This window comes from Caretta caretta, chromosome 17, assembly GCF_965140235.1.
Source record: "Caretta caretta isolate rCarCar2 chromosome 17, rCarCar1.hap1, whole genome shotgun sequence".
In the NCBI taxonomy this organism is placed as follows: domain Eukaryota; kingdom Metazoa; phylum Chordata; order Testudines; family Cheloniidae; genus Caretta; species Caretta caretta.
Window position 1 is genome coordinate 15,264,969 of NC_134222.1, and position 21,814 is coordinate 15,286,782.

A 21,814-nucleotide genomic window follows, 5' to 3' on the forward strand; every position below is an offset into this window, starting at 1 on the left:
CATTAATCCACATTTAAAGTGGCATCAGATCCAAATGTGGACCATTACTTTCCACTGAACTCATGATGTAGGCGTCGCAGATGTCTGCTGAGCTCAGAACCAGCTGTTTTTCTTCAAAGACACTTTTGACATGATTTTGATCTGACAGGCACCTGTTTTACACCAATGTAACTCCATTGATTATAACAGACACATCTGGCTGACATTAATACAAGCAAAATCAGAGCTGGGTCTTCCTTCAAGTTTTTTTATATACATGTATATATAAACACATGCACACACACTCACCTACCTCTTCGCTATTTGACATTGATGATGTAGAATAACTGTCACCTCAATAGGAAGACTGGGGAAATAAACAAACAAACTCAGCAATTTTTTGCATGTCTCCAGAAGTCTGATGCTCTGCCCAAACTGTCAATATTTTGCAACAGCTTATTTTGCAGCACCATGTGCCCAAATGGTGCTATGGAAAATAGTTATCTAATAGAGTGAATATTAAAATTAAATGGAAAAAAACGTCCTCTTCATCAAAAACACTGGCATGAACCACTTAACTACACCCTGCACAGAGTACCAGGGGTTATCAAAACATAATTGAGCCACAGCTAATCTGTTAGCATATCTGAACTGGAGGGAGGTTAGATTGTTTGCACATTACTCATGCATTAGAAGGTGTTCATGGGGGGAGGGGCGGGTGGAGGAGGCGGCAGATAAATTAAAGGGAAGCTCCTTGCCGCTAATGGAAAAATAACTGCAGGGAAAAAAGAAATAATAACTGCAGAGTGCTTTAACAGATTTCTCCTCTTTTGTATGCACAGGAATATTTATTTAATCAATGTTCTGTAACAAAACAAGCCTCTGGTGAGCTATTGTGGAGAGTGAACTCAACTCCATTGATAGAGTGGTGATTTGAATCTTGCCACCTGTTTCATCAGTATTGGAGAGCACAGAGATATGTGGGAGGGAGTGGAAGCGTCAAGGGGAGGTGGAGGACCTCCATTTGTGCATCTCCAGAATCCAAGGGTGGCGCTACCTGCCAGGGAGATCTTGATGCTTTGTCATTGCTATGCAATTATCAGGCGGACCCACAAGCAAAGCGGCAATGCTCAGAAAAGACATCCCTTCTCCGCAACAGATGACGCACAAGACTTCTCTCTGCAAGGGCTTGATCGTGTGAGGTGCTGAGAGCCCTCAACTCTCAGACTCGGCATTTTACAGGGTCTGGACCCAATTGCCCCCTAGACCTCCAAAGAAACAACCCCCACACACACAAAGCCAAAAATAAAAACAGCAAGCTTGTGTTAGTAAGGCCTGCTTAAGGACAGCATTCAACAACACACTTAACTCCATCCCTGTGCATGACAGTATTTACGCATCTGCTTAATTTTAAGCATGTTCTACTAATTTTAACCACGTGCCTAATACCTAGCTCTTACATAGTTATTGTCATCAGGAGCCCTCAAAAGATTTTTACAGAGAGAGGTAATCATCATCAACAGGGATGTACTTAAAGGCTCTCCTGAATTGGCCTTATTTAGGGCCTGATGCACAGCGCAATGGTGTTAAATTGATCTTTGCTTCGGACTAATGAATTTTGGATTAGGCCCTTAACCTTTTCCATCTCTGGATTATTTGCTGCCACATGCTAAAACATGCCACTTGCAGTACGTGCCTCTAGGATTCGTCTTGCACAAACCCTGATCACACAGCAACTTTGCTTTTCAATTTAAAATTTTAAAAATCTTCATTTAACTTTTACAGGGCCACTTTGTGATAGAGATATCCTAGCACTGTGCCATACATATTACACTAGAATTCCCTGGCAGTAATGACAGGCCTAATTTGTTTATCACAATCCCAGCTGCCAGAATCAGCAATACGTCCGCTAACGTTTCTCAAAGCTGCAACAAGGATTTTTTTCTCCTTTACTCCGCAGTGGATTTAAGGAACGATATTGCTGTAGCTTAGCCTTGATACATGCCACAGCTTGGAGAGAGGCTGTCAGAAGTTGATTTAAAACTCAAGCAAAACCTGACTAAACGCTAACTTTCACATTACTATAAAATTTGCAGTTCAGAGAAAAAGCATTCATCATCAGGGACTGCCACAGGTAGACACTGTCAGTTTTCTGTACTAAAACAATCACTGTCAACATAGTTTGGGCTCAGTGTTGGTTTTGTTAAGAAAGGGTTTGATAATCAGTTACCTAAAAATGTATTCTATTCAGTCACACGACTTATAATTGGGTAGGTGTGTTCAGCCTAATGGTTCCTATGGCACTTTCTAGGTATTTAGCTCAAAATCGTTCTAATGGAGCACCTCACAGACACACTCAGAGGTAGAGAAGTATTAACAGACTCATTTTACAGATGGGGAGAACAGACATACAGCGAGATTAAGGCCTCAGTTTAAGACCACACTTAACTACATGCTTTACTTAAAGTCTCCTTAACATTACGCATGTGCTTAAGCGCTATCCTGAATCAGGACTTAAGAGCCCAGGTCAGCAAAGCATTTAAGGTAATTACATGCATAAAGCTAAGCCTAAAGCTGTCCCCGTTCAACCAACCCTTGAGCACGTGCTAAAATGCTATGCTGAACCCGGGGCTAAGTGACTCGCTCAAGGTCACAAAGGGAGTCCTGTGGCAGAGCCCACAACTCACCATCTTAATTAAAGAACATCTCTGAAGAGCTAGATAATGGGGCAGTGGGTTTGAGAGGGATTTATGCATCTCTGCAAGCTTGCCAACGCAAACAGCAGTGTTTAGCGCAAGAGAGTCAGGAGGTGCTGTGACTGTGGCTGGCCCAAGGGACACTACCAAGCCTGCTTTCTGGGCGAAGATGTACAACGGGGATGGGAGGGCACCCAGGCAAAGGTTTCTTTACGATTTCTGCCAAGAGGACAGAAATTCGTGATGTGAACATATGAAGTCCCTTTAGCCTGGTTACTGTCAAAGCTACATTACATGTTAAGTGCCAGATAAAGAAGTACTTGTGGCACCTTAGAGACGGTAACTGTTTATGGACAGCGGGGGGGTGTGTGCGCACGCATGCTCTTGAAACATATGGTGAAGCAGGATTATGGGAGGAGGAGGAGCAGGAATTTAAAAAAAAAAAAAAAAAAGGAGAAGGGTGTCTTATTTATGCTTTCAATGTGTTACCCCTACGATTTCCCAGGCCTGAAATCCTCCCCCTTCCTTTTATGTTATCACTGAAATCCACAACAATGGTGAGCAATTTAAGCTGCACTGCCTGGCACATCATAGGAGACGAGACTATTGACAGTAATACTTGGGTCTGATTTCAATTGTTGGGTTTAGTGTGCAGGTCTGGGTGGTGTTGGTGGCCTGTGACATACAGGAGGACGACAGACTAGAGGATTTGCAGGTCCCTTCTGGCTTTAAACTATGATCAAGAAATCTCAAGTGCTCCCACATGCAAAGTCACATCTAGATGATTTACAGTGTTGCTATCTGACAATTTTAATGGAGAGGCTTATGATATTTCTTAAAGCCCCAGCTCCTGGAGTCATGTGAGCTGCTCAGTTTTATTTTACAAAAAGTTTCTAGCCCTTAATTTCAAGGGGTTTTTTTCTTTCCTGCAGCTATGACCCAAGACTATACAAAAACAAAGTAAATTTAAAAAAAAAAACCCACCCCCCAGAAACACACCACTTGATTTTTAAGCCAGTGTTATGATTTTAGGGAGCCCAAAGCGGGATTTTTTGAACTCTTGCAGGTTGTATGGAAAACTACCTCCAGTTTCTCCTGAAGCATTTGCAGTGGTGGTGGGAAGCTCCAAAAGAGGAATATGAGTCAAGAAGGGTAACAAGGCCCATGTTCTTCAGAGACACAAGTACTATATGGAGTATTTATGGCTGCAGGGATGCTGCCACCTCCATACACCCAGACAGATAACACTAGATATTTTTAAATCAATAAATAAAATCCATTGCTAATGCCGAATGTTCACCAACGTAATCAAGTGTAGGCTATCGGATAGCTACCTACTGAAAAATGTAGTGACCCATGCTCCAACGCTGTAATCTAATCCTTGAACTAAAAAGGCAATGTAATGCCTTTGCAAATCCATATGTTTTCGAATACCACCACTGCTGTCAGCAGGCTACAGCAGTGCCTCTTTGAAGATGGAAGTAAAATGACAAAGCACATCATTGTGAAGGCAATTATACGTGGCAGTAACCATTTTACAATGGCCCATATGGGCTGTATTTCAACAATGCAATTTCCAAAGCTGCCTCAGCAAACATACATCTCTGTCCCTAATCTCAGGTAGATTTTGCAAAACAAAACGAGACTGCAGCCAGCACAAACGTGGAAGATGGATAACAGGTGTAGAAATGTGCAAATGAGGATAAGAACCACTTGTGTCAGGGTACAAAAGAGAGAGAGCAAGCAAAGCACTTCTCAAAAGGCTATTCACACCAAACCTATCCATTAAAGGGACTTTCTAGTACCTGGGTCCATCAGAAATCGGATATTTATATGCTTTTCCATAAAGCTACCCAATTCATTACTGCATCTGTTCAGAAACTGTGTCTCTCTCTATGAATCACATATGCAACTGTGCACAAGGAAAGGTGTAAACACCAAGGAGAGAGAGAGGATCAAAGGACTATGATTAGGAATAATAGGACGAAGTTAAAGAAATAAAGATCTATGTCAGGTAAAGTTCAACAGTGGGGCATCCAAGTTTGTGGAGTGGACCCACAAAGGAAAATGTAATTCTCTTGAGTCACTGAAAACAGTACCAAACATTTAAGAACAGACCATAGGAATTTATTCAGCACTGGGAGGAAGAATTTATTCAGCATGTAGCAGCATTGGTCTGCCTGACGCAACAGGACATTGCCATCTCTAAAAACTCTTAACATCTGATTATCCAGTTTCTGCAACTGGGGTAGGGAGACAAAAGGCAGCTTTAAGTTACTGTCATTCTCCTGTAACCTGGGATACTCAAGGGCCTTCCTAGTCCCAAGCATCAGTTAGAGCAGCCTCAGGGCTGCTCTGATGGATGCTTTGCCAGCCCCCAGAATAGCTGGGCTGCAGGTTGCTCCAAAGTTATCTCCTCCCTTCCATTCCCAAGCCCCTACATCATTGGTTCTCAACCTTTCCAGACTCCTACACCTCTTCCAGGAGTCTCATTTGTCTTGTGTATCCCAAGTTTCACCTCACTTAACTACTTGCTTATAAAAATCAGACCACAATACAAGAGCATCCCCAATTGCAATATAAGTATTTTATTTACATTTCAGGGTGATATTTGAGCCCATTTGTCCACCTGTCAGCCTTGTCTGAAGCCCAAGCCCCAGCGGTGGGGCTGAAGCACGTCGCTTAGCAGTGAATCTGTATAGTGGGGGTGCCGAGAGCCATTGAACCAAACTATAAACCCTGTATATAATGGAAACCACTTCAAGCCAGGCGGATGCACCTAGTTTGAGCACCTATGCTTCTGTGGCATGGGGCCTCAGGCAATTGCCCTGCTTGCTACCCCCTCATGCTGACCCTGCATTTGTGATCTCCCTAAACCCATCCTGTGAGACACACACACACGCCCCCCAGGTTGAGAAAAAACCCAGATCTAGAGGAGTTGAGTACTCCTTGGAAAACCTTTGCATACCGCCAAAGGTATGCATACCCTTGATCGAGAACCACTGTCCAAATAGAGAAGCTGAAAGCAGGGCTGACTATGGACGAAGCCTTTGCACCACCAGACTTGCTGAAAGGGGTTTCAGTCTAATGGAAATCTGGTTTTATGATTCTGTTTCTGTCTAATAAGCAGCTTAGGGATCTCCTCCCCTATATTTTATGTAAATAAAAGATAGAGGATCAAAAGAGGGAAGGTGAAGAAAGGAATAGTGATGATCAAGGGTTCCATTTCTAATGAAAGAATGGAAATAAAACCAACCTAAAGCTTCCATAAAAACAAAAAATAAGTAAAATTTACTCATCAACTGATTTATATAAACAAACTAATCCTTACTTCTTAAATGCTACTGTCCACATACACAGGAAATGTCACTATACCACATTACAGAACAAGAGAGAAACACAGATACAAGACGAAATTATAACTGTGTCTACAGCTGGAAACTAAAGACAAGTGCAAGATCCAGTACTTGTCGTCAACTCCTCAAAAAGAATCCAATGAAGCTGTACAACAGCACGTCAAAGCCTTTAATCCGTAAGAAATATTACTTCCTGGAAGCTGAAATACTATCCAAGGCAAAGAAAACCACCTATACTCACAATGTACCTTCCAATTTCGGCAATATGGCAGTATTTAGGCATGCAAAAAATAAAGATGGGGGGAAATTTACTCATTAATATAGAGGGAACTTGAAAGGATTGTCTGTAATTGCAGTTAAAAATGAACGGTGTTTTGAATTAATTAAGACAAAAGCATGTTTTACTGATTATCTTTTTGAAGTTTGCACTCATGAAAGATTAAAAGTGGAGAAAAGTTGAAGAATCAAAGACAAAAACTTAGCATTTAAAAATCACTTGGAAGCTACACACTTGGCATGATCGATCTTCTTCCATGTCCAGGTGTATTAAAAGAAAAAAAGGTTTTATTAGATATAAAAATTATAAACACAACATGCATTTTTGTGCTTTTATGCAGGTAGCCAGGAACAAATTTTGCATAATGCAAAACACCCTCTCTAAAATGACAGATCATGGCATGATTTTATTTAGATCAAAGGAAAAAAAAGTCTAGTGACTGTAGTGCACTGGAAATCAGGATTCCTAGATTTGCTCTGCCACTGATTCAGTGTGAACAGTATTTGAGATCCTCTGAAAAGGAAAGGACTATAAGTAGTGCAAAGCATTATATAAAGGGAGACACATTCCTTTGGTCAGTCACTCATTAAAGGCAGAGACATAGAACCTTGCAAAAAGTTCTAAAGATGGGAATATTTGAAAGATCCAATTAGGGTGCTTGGTCCTAATTAAGACATAAGAAATTCCCTTCCCACTCTAGTCTGAGAAATCATTTTACAGCACTGGTGAAATCCTTATCCACAGTGACAGCATCTTCAGAGCCTAAAGAGTTAGGCAAACCATGCTGAGAGCCAGACCATAGTTTGAGAGGAAGTCCTTTTCAACAGACTATGAGCCAAATTCAGAACAGGTGTATGAACGCACAAGTCCACTTCACATCGGATCTGAACTTGGCCCAATATGCCCAAAACAACATCTATTTTTCGAACTCATGCAGTTGACTACTGAAAGCAGCAACAGGATTGGTGGGGGGAGGGCGGGGAAAGAGCCAGGTATCTTTGGTGGAGTTTTCAAACACATCCAAGAGAGCACAAATCCCATTGAAAGTCAACACAGAGCCACAAGTACCACACAGTTCAAGTGATGGGAAAGATCTGAAAGGGTGAGAGTCTTACAATCCAGTTTACAACTTTAACCACCACTGTAAGGTGTACTCCTCCCATTAGTCAGTCATCTGGATAGCCAGACCATCCGTATCTTTTCTCCTCCTCCCCACCACCGCTGTTTATATTATTTATCACATTCTGGTCATGAGGTGACCAGAGGTCCTGATATTTGGGGCTGTGTCTTACATAGGTGCCAATTACCCACCACCCCGTCCTGATTTTTCACCCTTGCTATCTGGTCACCCTAGGTGTCAGGGACACACAATTATTAAATCCCATTGCTGTGGCAAACCCAGACGATGCTAGGTAAAGTAAAATAGTTGTGTTTTCCACAACTACACATCCAAGGAAATTTGTCAATGTCTTTTTATTTGCATATCTGGCAGACTGCCTCAGACATCTAATACATAAATGATAGCATACAGGTGTATTCGTTTACAGTTTGCCTTTAAGCTAGGAGTGTCAATTTGCTTATCTTTTAATTACATTCATCTTTATTTGTTATTACAATGTCATGAAATTTCTTCATTATGTGAATGGCCATAGATTACACACACACACACACGACAAACAGTCCTTACAAGTTTTCTGGTTCAGCAAACAGCCACAATATATTAGCCCACACATCATGCACATGCAAAGTCTCAACCATCCCCTTTACCCCCCTGCCCCCTTCTCTATTTTTTCCATCCAGAAACAAGATTTTAATAGATTTATTAGCTCTTCAAACGTTCTTGGACTACTAGCAGCATACTGCCACAAATTCTATCAGTTTACAGAGACGTGTCCCCTTCTGGATTACATTTTTGGGGGAGAATGTCTGTTTGTAGTTAGAAAAATATAAGTCAATTAGACTGAGGTCTTATAAACATAAAGATCCACTTTTGTAACTATATAATTCACTGGGTTTTTCAACACACATTCTGAGGTTGAAAATCTGGCAAATCCACCCACCAGATGTATCTTTCTGATCCCAGAACTCATTAACATTTATTTTTAAAGTCCAGCAGACTCAGCTGTTGAACCACAATAATTGCATTCATTATTTTTTCCCCATAGTTAAAGTGACTAATGTTGGAAGAGTCACTGCATAGGAGTACAATGGCCAGCCAGTAAAAATTTGGTAACATCCAAAACGCATAAAAAAGAAGACAAAGTTGTCCCCTTAAAACAGAGTACCCATATTCTGAACATCAGACAATGAGTTTCGGTATTTATTGTGATCTTAAAAAAAAAAAAAAAGGGGGGGGGGGGGAGACTTTCACACCAAAGAATGCCAATCCAATGTACATCAAGGGCACTTAGGCCTTAGAAAACCACAATACTAAAAGGAGTTACAACATAAATTTTCCAAAGCAGCAGCATATCTCTTCTCAAACCTTCTCCCTGCTCACCATGCAATAGGACACCAATCCTACGGTCTATTGCCTTAGCCCTCTGCCAATGCCCATTCAAAACAGACAGGCCTTTACAGCATGCCTGGAAGGTCACTAGATTTGGCCTAATTCAGAATGAGTTGGAGAGCGTGTGTTGGAAAGGAAAAGTGCTCTTAAAGAAGACACATGACCAGCAGCCCCCCTCCTCCTTTAAAATAATAAGGGGTTCACTTAGAGTACCCCAATGATTTCAACCGCAAAAAAAAGGTCACCAGGAGAGAGGTGGTTTGTCAGATAGGAAGGTCGCAGGTCATTTAGGGGTTTATGAAATCATGCCTTAAGTCATTAGATTTCTACTTATCTGTATTTTAGTAACAGGTAAAATGCGCAACTGACAAAACTCTGTGAAAACCTAAGAATAGGCCAACAGAAGGAAGATATACCGCATGCACCTCACAGGCTGTAGGAATGACTTCTAATGACTGATCTGCCACTGACTTATTGCATGGTGTTGGGTAAATCCATAGCCACTTTTCGGTCTCATTTCTTCCTTATGATGGGGAAGCTAAAAACATCCTTACCTGCCTCATAGGCATATTGTGACCATTAGTTAATATTTGGTACAGTGCCCCTAGGTGCACCTCACTTGTGTGGAGTCCCTCTGACTTCCCATGCAACTGTGTGCGGAAATAAAGAGGTAGGTGCTTGCAGATATTATGGAATGATAAGGCGCTATTTATGCCAAGTGTTATCACTACTCCGTACCGTACCACTAAACACTATGGTCTCCGTAACCTCAACCAGCCGACTGCTGAGCAAAACACTTTTTAAATGATTGTTGAAAGTCTATGAAAAAGTTATTATTGTGAAACAAAGAATATTTGACTTCTCAAAATTCCAGTTGCCAAATGCTTACCATTCATTAAAACATTGTGCATGATGACTTTTTAAAATTAAAAGACAGACTTTTGAACTTTTGGGCCATGATAAAGCCATGACTTTTCTCTTTTTTCAAGCCAGCTTCAGTTATCAATTAACGTCACATAATATAAACTCATTTTTTGCTTCTGCTCTTTATTTTCATCTAATGGCAACCAATATTCACGTTTCACTGTGGTATAATGGATAACCAGGTTGTCTATTGATTGAAGCCAAAGAACAGAAGCCAGTGTACCCGGTCCTGATGTGGACTCCCACTGTGACTGTGAACAAGTCACTCATCCCCATCTTTTCAAACATGTGTACGCACTTTTGGACCCACCTGATTTGCCCATGTACAATGACTAATGTGCACACAAGTCAGGGCCACAAGTGTGTGGTGTGTGTGTGTGTGTGTCCGTGTCCCCTGCATGTGTACATCTCACATTACACAAGCCCAGTCAGATGCATTGCAAAAGTGCATGTAGAGGCACCTTCTTGAAATGTATGTGCCTCAGTTTAAACACCTGTAAAATGGGTTTAACACCCCTCCAAAACGTTTGGAGTTGCAGCATCAGTAAAAGCTCTGTGAGATCCTTGACTGAAAGCTTTTTAGATATACAGCATTACTTGCAAAATGGGCAGGAATGAACTCCACATTTTAGAAATCTTCCTTTAACTGCCTGTGATCCTCCTAAGTAGGGGACATGCTGTGACTAACCCAATGCTCTGAACTCTGCCAGAGAAAGACTAGCAATCTACTACTGAATGCCACAATTCATCTTTCTGATCTGACTCTGCACAGTCATCCTGCGGCATCCACAAAACCTATCCCAGACAGCCTAACTCAAACGACAACTCTTACAGAACATGCAGCCTCTTTACATTACATTAGTACGGTTGATTGCTGAATGAGCCTGTAACACATATGTAAAGATTGGCTCTAGCAGGGTAATGGCACCGGCTTGATTAAAAAAACCACACCACCTACCTGCTCTCGGTGCAATTTAATAGAAAGAATGTTAAGAAACAGTTCCTCAGAGAGGAAGTTCACACAAATGTGTGAGGGACAGGGTCGGCCGACCTTATCCTAAAAGGACACAGGAAGTGCTGTGGAGTGACCATCATGACATTTAGAATATCAGCACTTTTTGCATCCAAGAGCACGTAACAATATAAGATTCACACAAGCAAGTATTCCAGAGCATGCAGAAGTTAATAAATCTAGGCATATAAACTGTGGCTTCATTTCACGTGTTTTTAATACTAACAAGATTTGGGTAAATACAATGACATCAGCGTAAATTCACACAGATAGCATGTCATGTAATGTGATCAAATTAAACTGGATAAGCAAGGAAACACACAGCAATATTTGCAGTGCCAGGGAATCCTATTCTATTTCTCAGGCTGACTTATTTTCATCTCCCTCACTCCTCCGCCCCACCCCAAAAAGCAAAATAAGATACTTCCTTCCAACATTTCCCATTCTAAGGATTTACCCTTTCAGTTAAAACCTCCTCTCTCCTCCTCAAAACATAAAAGTGTCAAGATTAGTGCTGCTAAGCGACCCTACCAGGGAGAAGAACCTAAAGATATTAGTTAACTCGTTATCTTAAAGGCAAAGGGTTACAGCAGAGCTCACCTTGGGATTTGATAAACCCCAACTAGGGCACAGATACTGAACTGATAAATTGTAAGGATGATATACAGAAGCATTGCAATCAATTTCCCTTAATAGAACTGGCATTAGATTGCCTCAAACAGAATGTTGAAATTCAAATAAAGGAAGACTGTGGGTTAAACATTTCCACATTTCAGCCCACAACTTCCCAGCTCCATTACCCTTTCATTAATTGTGTTTGAGACTTCACTAAACTTGAGCTTGGGCTATTTTTAAAGCCTGACTCAATGCATTGTTGCTCAGAATAAAGATTAAAACTTCTAATTTACTGTAGATAATTAGAAAGCTGCAGGTCAGACCTTCAGAGTAACATGGTGGGGGCTCCAACTCAAACTGATAGAAACAGTCCTTTAAAAAAAAAAAAAAAAAAAAAAGACAGACCACACTGTAGAATATTCTAGCCAGACACCTCCCAACTAGAAAGTAACAAGGGCTTTTTAAGCAGGGACAGATTTTGCTGAATATTCCCTCTGTTACTGCCAGTATCCATCTCCCAGAGGAACATTTACATATAAAGCAATAGATCTTGCCTGAAAGTTCCACTTTCAGTAACATACCTCTCTACTTCTCAGTGATCCCGTCCAGTCCCTGATATTTCTCCATCGATCTCAGTGTTGTAACTCAAATCTTTCAATTACTTCAGCTCTTGATATCTTTCCCTTTCTGTGGTGATCATTTTCCTTCTGAGTTCCTGATCCTTCATCCTTATTTTATAAGTGTATTTCTTCAGACTCCCACATCCCAGCAGAGACCCCAGATACTTAATAAGAAAGACCTCGCTCTCTCACCAAATGGTATAAGACAAAGTTACTATGATAGAGAAGAATAAGGGTGTGTGTCTTTTGTCCTATTCCCGTGTTCGTATAACTCCCATAATCATCAAAAGCAGAGCCAAAAAAGACCACTTGAATCTCCCAGTAATCTAAATATCTCATCCTTGTGTAGCCTAAACATTTCCTTCTCTGAAAAATATGGAGCCACTTATTTAAATGCCTAAATTTAGACACACAGGTTTGAAAATGGTTTCAGAGTCATGTTGCTATTGGAGCCTTATCTTGTGGGGGTTATCCCACAGTTTTAAATTTCTCCAGGTCACTCTGCAGTTTAGCATCTTCCTTTGTGATCGCACCCCTTCCCCCCTTTCCCAGATCATCCACAAATTTGATCATGGATAAGTTTACCATTTCCTCTACATTCTTAGTGGAAAAGAAAGGTTTCCAGTAACGACCCCCTGCAACCAGTACCAACTGTACCCACCTTAACACTACTCACCACTGGCACGTTTTACCTTTAGGTTACTACCTTCTGTTCCCTGTTGGTCTAAATCTTAGCACTCACGCATGCAAACAGAGGTTACAGGACAAACACCTAAGAATCTAAGTAGTCAACAAACACCATAGGGCCACCAAGATTTGCTGACAGCACTGAACGAACAAACTTGACGCTCTGATGCTGGTACAGCAGGGCAGCAGAGTGAAGATGAAGTTTCTTCAGTAATAAGAAGGCATTAAAAAAAGGAAGATCAAACTGTTTGTTTTGATGAAAACTCAAGGAACATACAGGCATACTAATCATGCAGGGTAAGAGACTGGTAAGAAAGAAACATCACAAGCCATGCTTTCTGGTACCCAACACAGTGATACATGACCTCTTCTTCACACGTAGGAACATAGAAGCTTCAGATACAACAAAACCACGCTTATTTTAATTTTCCAATGGATCATACATGATGATATGTATCACAGCAAGTACTAAAGGCAAAATCCTGTTCTCAGATGCATGCACAGAACTGTAATTGACTGGGTATGACAAATATACGGGAAAAGAACCTAGCACATGGTATCTTCCAAACACCTAGTCTTACTTTCACATTTTGTTGGTGCCCTCGCTGGCAGTTAAACTTTACCCTAGGTAATCTTACATCATTCTCTCTCTCTCAGTACATAGAGCTGCTCTAACTAACATCTGCCTTCATCTTGCTTCCACATCAGTGGAACTGCTTAAATTTACTCTAGATGGATGGAATGATCTGATACAGAATCTGTAACTCAATAAACAGCTCCTTTACATACATTTGTAAGCCTTTCCCATTTGTAATTAATTATACTGGGCTTTACGACAATAATTTAGCATAGTCTCATATCTAACACAGGTTACCAGTAGACATTAGTTAAGAAACAAGAATCACCATTTAAATGTAGGTTTCTCCCTGTCAGACACATCATGCACACTTCTTGTTTATAAGTCTGCTGTTTGCTTTATCTGTGTGTCCTGTTTCAGGGAAACAGTCCCAGTCGAAGCTAAACAATTGCCCACACGGAAAACTAGTGACATTGCTCAGTGTTCAGAAAACAAAACCAGCTGCTTACTCTATAGGGCTGGGCTGAGCTGACTCAGGAAAAAAGTACTTCCCTTGGTCAAAGCTATCTCAGGGCTCAGGTCAGATTTCATTTCTCATCACAATAAGCCATCTCCATTACTGTGTCAATTTCTGTTCCCTCCCCAAACAGATACACAAAGCTTTGGGAGCGTGGGGAGATTTAGTGAAGTGTTATCTCACCAGAACACTAGTCTACAAACCTCCCTCTCAAAATTGCCACAGCTAATGACAGAGAAATCAAAAGAGGGAATGTTACCAATGGAAAAAGTTGGGCATCCTCATTCCAAGAGGTTCCTGGAAAGTCGTTCTTGTCCCTTGACCAAAACAGAATCTGAAGATTTTACTGTGGGCCAGTCACACACATGTACCGTTCACCACAAAACCACTACAGGACCACTTCCGGTTGCTGTGCTGAGTAAAGCAGGCACAGTCCTGACCACCACAAATCAGAGCACAGAACCCCCTTCCTTTTCTCCTTCCACATCAAAGAAGAAGTTGAGAGACCAAGGAGAGCAAATATAGGGACAATGAAGCTAAGGAACTTGTAATGCACGTTGTTCACAGTCACAACAAGAGATCAGTGCCTCATAGCAAATAGTAGGAATCCATCCCGGATGCTTAAATGAAAGACCAGATCTGAAGGTTTCAAATGCATGAAACAGATCTGCTGGCTTTTGAGAATGGGCAGATCCCAGCCCACAAGCTATCTTTGCTAACCAGAGAATTATGGCAATGCTAGGACTGCTCTTGGCAAATTTGCACTCAAGCAGCACTTAACAAGCAACATACACTGAAAGCCCCTAATTGGCTTGGTTATTAGTTTGAGGAATCCAGAAACATTGAACAGTACAGTCCCACTCCCCCTTCATCCCTTTCTTCTTCTTCCACCTACTACTCCAAGCAAACAGTTAAGAGACCACGACATGTTCCCTACCTACGTGCCAGATAAGGAAAAGACAGAGAGAACGCCAGAGAGAATAGTGACTTAGAGAGTGGCTGTCAGTGAAACAAATAGCTTTGGTTCAACAGACAGTAACTTTTATCAAGATGCAGTGTACCACAACTGGCATTAGCAGACATACACCTCTCTTCTTTGGATAGACAGAACCCTCTCTCTCTTACACAATCCTACTTGACACAGTGCCTGTACATACACATCATCCATTTACAACATTCCTCCCACATCCCAGCCAGTCTGCTGCACAATTAGGAAGCATTTTTTCCAGTACTGCCAACACAATGTGTTTAGTAAAAGGATGGGGCCCACTGGCTTCCACGACTTACACACTGCTTCATCATGCTCAAATCGCTAAAATTTTGATAATAAATTAGGGGCACTATGCATCCGTCCAAGGCAGATCTCTCACTTAGAGTGACCAGACAACAAGTTTGAAAAATTGGGACAGGGAGTGGGGGGTAATAGGCGCCTACATAAGACAGAGCCCTGAATATCAGGACTGTCCTTATAAAAATCGGGACATCTGCTCACCCTACTCTCGCTGGAAAGATGTTCTCAACCAGAGAGCTGCACTCATGTCACTGTCCTTCTCTGGCTACTACCCTTTTCTTTAAGGAACAGCAGATTTTGCTTATCCTTTTCTGGCTTTTGGGGTGGGATCCTCAACTGGTGTACATCGATGTAGTGCCATTGATTGGATTAGTGCTAGACTGATTTACACCTGCTGATGAAATGGCCCTCTCTCACTTTCCACGCTATTACAGCAGTATTGAATCTTGAGCTCATATTTGGAGTTCAACCACAGAAAAAGAGTTTGGGACAATTTTTTCCTGTTATTATCAGGCACTAAAGCCAACTGAAACCAATGGAAAGACTCACCGATTTCACTTGGCTTTGAATCAGGCCCTGACCAAGTAAATTAACAAATACCAAGAAAGTTTCTTTCAGCACCCCGAGCTACATGTGTCCACTCAAGTATTTCAGCACCTACACATCTCGCTTACCACCACCAAGATCATTTCACTTAGTAGTAACTATCAGGTCTTCTTGCTAGTACTTTCAAGCCTCAACCAAAACTTCAAGTAGCCATAAGAAACACACACATTAATCCCAGACATATTAGGCCAGCGTGCTTGACCCTTTTGTCTCTCTGATCCTTAGACAGAGCTTTCTCAACAAATACATTTAGTCTTATTCTTATGTTTTTTGTAAATGAGTTTCTAATATTTGTCAATGCAGCATGAAACCATTAGGTCAAACTGTGCCATCTATCACATGACTATTAAATTATGTCAAATCTCAGTATGCTGCCGATTGTTTTATCTGAATAAGATTAGCCAGCAAAGCTGGCTAATGTTTTTAAACTCCTTTCAAGTGATGCACAATTACAACAGAAAGCCACTAGTAGCCATTCTTGGCCTAGCGGAGGGGAAAAAAGAGGGGGGTTTAATTTCCACTTTAAAAAACAAGCCAAGACAAATTTAAATTATTTTATAAAAGCTCCTCACCAAGTTCAAGCAAGAGCAGGCTGATGGAAACTCTTCAACATTTGTATGGACCATAAAATGTGCTCACCAAAAAGTAAGGATTTTGACCAAATTTTGGAGTCTTTATTCAAACAGAACACCCAGTGACACAAATGTGATGTTTGAGTGAGAACAGATTTTGGTCTACTCAGCCTAACTGTGCAAATCTCACTCCTGTTGGTGAACACTTAGTCACAAAAGTACTCCCATTGGCTTAATGGGGCTACCCATAGCAGTACTCATCAAGGGAGGCAAGGGCTATAATGCTGGTAATTGTTTACTAGAGATCACAACTCATGCATTTTGTGTATTGTATTTCTCAGGTATGAGACAAATTCTCCTCTCAGTTACACTATAAGAAGTTACCTGAGTGGAGTTACTCTGGCTTCTTACAGATGTAACTGAACAGAATTTGGATCCCAGTGTAAAGAAACAGAATGATATTATTCCTGGATAAATATTTAAATAGTTTAAATACACACTTTTTTTGCTGTTGTTAAATGATCGGTTGAAAAGATCAGCCATCTTCCCATTTATTTCGACAGTTCATAATTGTTAGTTGCAATCCCATGAAATGTAAACCCAAATAAATCTGGCTTCCCCAACACAAACTTGGTAAAATTCTACAACGTGTCATTTATAAACAAAGGCCCTTAAAATAAACGGCCAAAGCTGTCCTAAAACAACTGTATCCCCCTTGATTACACAGTGCAGGATTACGCTATTTTTAAATGTTTAATTAAGTAAACACTGAACAGTATCCTGATCAGGCTGGAAGGTTGGGGGGTGCAGGGGGAGACACAGTCGGTGCTTTCTAAGAGAGCCTGAATAGTCGATAATATGCCCTGAGCCAGAAAGGGCAGACTGGATCCTGGAATGACACTAAAGTGGTAACTCCCAGGGCTCAAACTGAGACAAATTGGATAAATCCAGCAAGTAACAAAAAATCCAGTGAGTTAAACTGCATTCAATTTCCCATCACGTTTTGTCTTTAAATTTTTTTTTTTAAAGACAAGAACAGCTGGTGCCCTCCAGTTTGATTGCCAGCCCCCCACGTGATAGTACAGGTTACAAAATGAGGGTTGGGAGGCACTAGGAAGACTACCAACAATAAGTAGGACCACTTGTAACCGTCTCTTTGATGTGTCCTGAGACAGCAGCAGAGACAGGGACCGTAGTTCAGATTCACAGAAGCATTTCAAATCAGAACAGGAGCTGTTTTATCACATATTTCAATGAGGGGGGGGGGTGTCCCCCAAATTAAAGGGCCAAGTATGACCATAACCAAAACAAAATAAAAAAAAAAATCAGACCACCCCCCCTTCAGCCCCCCCATCCTCCAAACACACAGACCTTGGAAATCAGACATTTAGCCGTGTTTGTAATTGGTTCTCATCAGGCCTTCCCTCCTCCTTCCCACAAAATATCAACACCACCAACCCCCCCCCCCCCCCCCCCGCCCCACCAAAAGGTATAACCTTGACAATGAATCAGGACTGGAACGTTCAAACACTGCTGCCACAACCAACTCGCTCCCCATGCCTGCACAACACAGCGCAGTGCAAGTGACCACCAAAAATCCTAATCCTACAGGACAGCCAAGAAAAGTTTCATTTGGATCCTCTGCCACCACTCTGGTGGCAAGGGGGGGGAGGGGGGGAGAAGAGACAGAAGAGAAAGGCTGCAACCAACATGCTCTGGTTATCAGCAGAAAAGAAAAACCACACACACAGCCAACAACTCTCTCCTCCCCACATACGGATTGTGGGTTCAAACATTTCTCTCACCTCCATCCCAAGGAGGAAAAAGCGCCCCTCCCATTTTTATCTCCTCACACACACCCCCCCCCCTTACAAATCTGTCCTGACATACGTCTCTCCCAATCGCAACAGATCCCGCTTTTTAATCTCCTGCTCCCCCCACCCCACCCCCGGAAGCTTGGCTGGCTGGGAAATGTGCATTTGGAAAGCAACGCTGCAGGTGTTCAAGGAATAAAGAAAGACAGAGCTCTCCACACACACACACACACAAAAGCACTTCGGAGAAAGAAAAAAAAAGGGACAATTGGGTAACAAGCCCTTTAGATGTCAGCAAGGGATTCCCCCCTTCTCCCAGGACATTTAACCCTTTAAAAGGTGAGGTCCCCATGCAGGATAAAGGAGGCTAAACCCTCCCCCCACTTTCCTTTCTCCTAGGGAAGGAGAATACCCCCCCCCAGGAAAATAAGCGGCCCCACAGCTCCCCAGTGCTAGAGAGAGAAGAGGAGGGGGGGGAGGAAATCCCCTCCCCATCAACTGCAGCCAAAACAAAACAGACAAGCAGCCACAGCAATTATGGGAGGGGGGATAAGGGAGGGGGCGCTGCATTGTTATCCATCCAGCGAGAAAAGGCAGGCAGAAAAGAGTGTGAAAGCCAGCGAGAGAGACTGAGAGAAGGGGGCACCAGACAGATTTCCCTGCCATCTCTCCCTCCGCCCCCCTAACCCAACAATGAGCCAGGCACACCAGCAGCATCGGGGCGGGGGGGGGGGGGGTCGTCTTACCTCCAAAGCTTCAAAAGTGACAAAGCTGCACATCGCAAAGCCATCGATAATGTCTTCTTCTGCCGAGGAGGGCTCTCGCCTCTTCCTCCTGGGGGGTCTGGGTCGGGACGATGGTGGATTCCCATTGTCTTCCTTCTCCGAGCCTGACGAAGAGAGGACCGAAGCAGCCCTGGTCCTGCCGGCCCCACCGGCGGCAGCCCCTCCTAATCCGCCTTTGGATCGCCTCTCCCGATCTCTCTGCGATCTGGATCGCCTCTTTCTCCGAAGCCCGTTGCATCGTGTCGGGCCATCCATGGCTCTTGCTCTCGCTCTCTCTCGCCCTCTCTTCCCCCCCCCCCTCCCCACCACAGCCACAAATCCGGCTTCCCCAATGGAATAAAGGGGGAGGGAGCGAGGGAGAGGAGAAAGAGGGAGGAGGAGAGGACAGAGAGAGAAGCGGGGGGGGGAGGGAGAAAGAGAGAAATAAAAGAATCCAAGTGCGGTTCCACCACCACCAGCGAATACCAAATGTAAGAGATTCCTACAAGCAAGCCAAGGAAAGTAATGGCTGATCACAGGTCGCCTTGGTTAAAAAAAAAAAAAAAGAGAGAGAGAGAGAGAGAGAGAGAGAAAGAAAAAAAAAAGCCCTCACCAAGCAGGCAATAAATCAGAATAGCGGAATGCTTTGATCAAGGGGCTGGGAGCCTGAGGATTTCCAAAAGAGAAGAAGGCAACAAGAAAGAGACCGACCCACTGGGAAGCAGGCGAAAGAAAGATTTTTTCCTTGCACACAAAACGGATGGTCTTTCTTCCCCAACTAAAAGAACTTGCAAAAAAATGTGTGTGTGTGTGTGTGTGTAGGATACAACCTTCCCCCCCACCCCGCGGACTCCGTCTTCCTCCTGCTCCAGCTCTCTCAATCAACCGGGGAAAATCATCACCACCACCACGATGCATCCAGCTGCAATTTGTTCAAGCACCGGCCAGGGCTGGAATCTTGAGTGGGAGCTCGTCACACCCCCCCCCCCCCACCCCCCCTTGCCAAACACGCCCACCCAGCCAATCTATTAATAAGGATCAATCATAGTAATTCGGCGGATTAATTGCGGGAGGAGGGGGGGTGAATAGAGCCAAGCGGAGAGGAAAATTCACACACACGCGCGCGCCCCCCCCCCCCCAAATAAACAAATAAATAAATTCTGGTGGAGCTGCGGAGGCTCAGCTATTCTCCAGGGGGGGGAAGCACCGGGATGTATTGGCTGCTCCTGGCGCTGCCTCTCCCCGGCACGGGGGGGGGGGGGAGGGGGGGAAGATGCCCAGGGACGATTTGTCCCCTAGGGCCTGGGAGGAGCCGGGAGGCTGCAGGAGGTTTTGGCCCCGAGCGGCTGCAGCAGCGGCCGGGACGCGACCCCCCCCCACCCCGCGCTGTCACGTGGGCAACTTTCCTCGCCCTCCCCGGCTCGTTCCCTGTGCGGCGTGAACCAAGGCGCGCCGGCCGCGCCAAATAAGTTGCAGGCAGGCGCACGGAGCCTGCGCGCCCGAGGGGGCGGGGTGGGGGGAGGGAGGGAGAGCGAGCGGGGAAACGGACTCGGGCTGGGACGGGAGCCGCCTTCCCGTGCTCCAGGCGGAGCGAGGGCTCCGAGCCCGGCGCCGGGGGGAGACGGGCACTGGCCCTTTAAGCGTGGGGGGGGGGGGGGGGGAGAGACACGAACTAAGGGCCCCGCCCGCACGAGGCAGGAGGGAGCGGCCCCCGAGCTCCCTGTGGTTGGGGGTGGCCCCCAATGGCCCTTCCCCGCCCCTACTGTCCCTCTGCTCCCAGCCCCACTGAGCCGTGCCCCCCACCTGCCCCACTAGTCTGAGCCCCCAGCCCTGCCAGCCCCACTGAGCTGTGCCCCCCCCACCTGCCCCACTAGTCTGAGCCCCCAGCCCTGCCAGCCCCACTGAGCTGTGCCCCCCCCCACCTGCCCCACTAGTCTGAGCCCCCAGCCCTGCCAGCCCCACTGATCCGTGCCCCCCACAGCTCCCCACTAGTCTGAGCCCCCAGCCCTGCCAGGCCCCCAGCCCCACTGAGCTGTTCCCCCCCACCTGCCCCACTAGTCTGAGCCCCCAGCCCTGCCAGCCCCACTGATCCATGCCCCCCACAGCTCCCTACTAGTCTGAGGCCCCAGGGCTCCCAGCCCCACTGAGCTGTGCCCCCCCAAGCTTCCCCCCCACATGCCCCACTAGTCTGAGCCCCCAGCCCTGCCAGGCCCCAGCCCCACTGAGCTGTGCCCCCCACCGCTCCCCCCCACCTGCCCCACTAGTCTGAGCCCCCAGCCCTGCCAGCCCCCCAGGGCTGCCAGCCCCACTGAGCCATGCCCCCTCACAGCCCCTCCCCACCTACCCCACTCGTCGGGACTGCCCATCTCCTAGAGCCCCCCCCCCCCATCTCCCTGCCTTCTAGAGCCCCCCAACCCTGACATCCCCCACTTTTCCCAACCCCCTCCTGCTGCTCGCTCCCAGCCCCAGTTCTTTTTCCTGCCTCCAACCTTGCCCCTGCCTTCAAGCTGCGACTCCCAGCATTTACACTCAAGCCTTTGGAGACAGGGCTGGTGGCCTCTAGCCCTTCTCTGCTCATCTGGTGCCTTAAGAGGGTCACCACCCCATCATTTCATATGGGGTGCTATAGTCTTCAGGGGAGGGGTTGCTGCTCATCCATCTCTCCATGGGTCTGCAGAGGGTTTCCCTCTGCATGGGGAAATCACACACTTGGACCAGAGAAACTCCTGCCCTTACGAATTCCTGGCCTGACTGAGCTCCACTGCCGATAGCATCTTCTAGGGGGAAAATACTTCTCCCCACAGTTTGAAGGGGGACTAAATCCCAGGGCCCCACCTGTCATTGCTAAGGTAGGGCTGCTGAGTCCTCCACATCACTTCCCTGTGCCAAAAAGCTGAGCTGTTCCCTCACATCTCTCCCCACCATCCTGCAGGCAAGAACTGTTGGAAGAGATTTGGAGGCATAACCTCCTCAACAGCTGCCTGCACCACCTCAAAGC

At 44.7% G+C, this 21,814-nt stretch overlaps 1 protein-coding gene across 5 annotated transcripts in view; it reads right to left on the bottom strand.

The window, feature by feature from the left end:
* AUTS2 (activator of transcription and developmental regulator AUTS2) overlaps positions 1 to 19,353 on the bottom strand; it is a 986,895-nt gene extending 967,542 nt beyond the window's left edge. For 3 of the 5 annotated variants that reach the window (XM_048823812.2, XM_048823810.2, XM_048823811.2), the window contains exon 1: positions 18,799 to 19,352. In XM_048823812.2, the coding sequence (XP_048679769.2) occupies positions 18,799 to 19,092 (294 nt within the window). In that variant the 5' untranslated portion in view covers positions 19,093 to 19,352. Of the gene's footprint in view, positions 1 to 18,798 lie in introns of all 5 variants that reach the window. The other 2 variants (XM_048823809.2, XM_048823808.2) reach the window with 2 other exon arrangements.
* Positions 19,354 to 21,814: the final 2,461 nt, after the last annotated feature.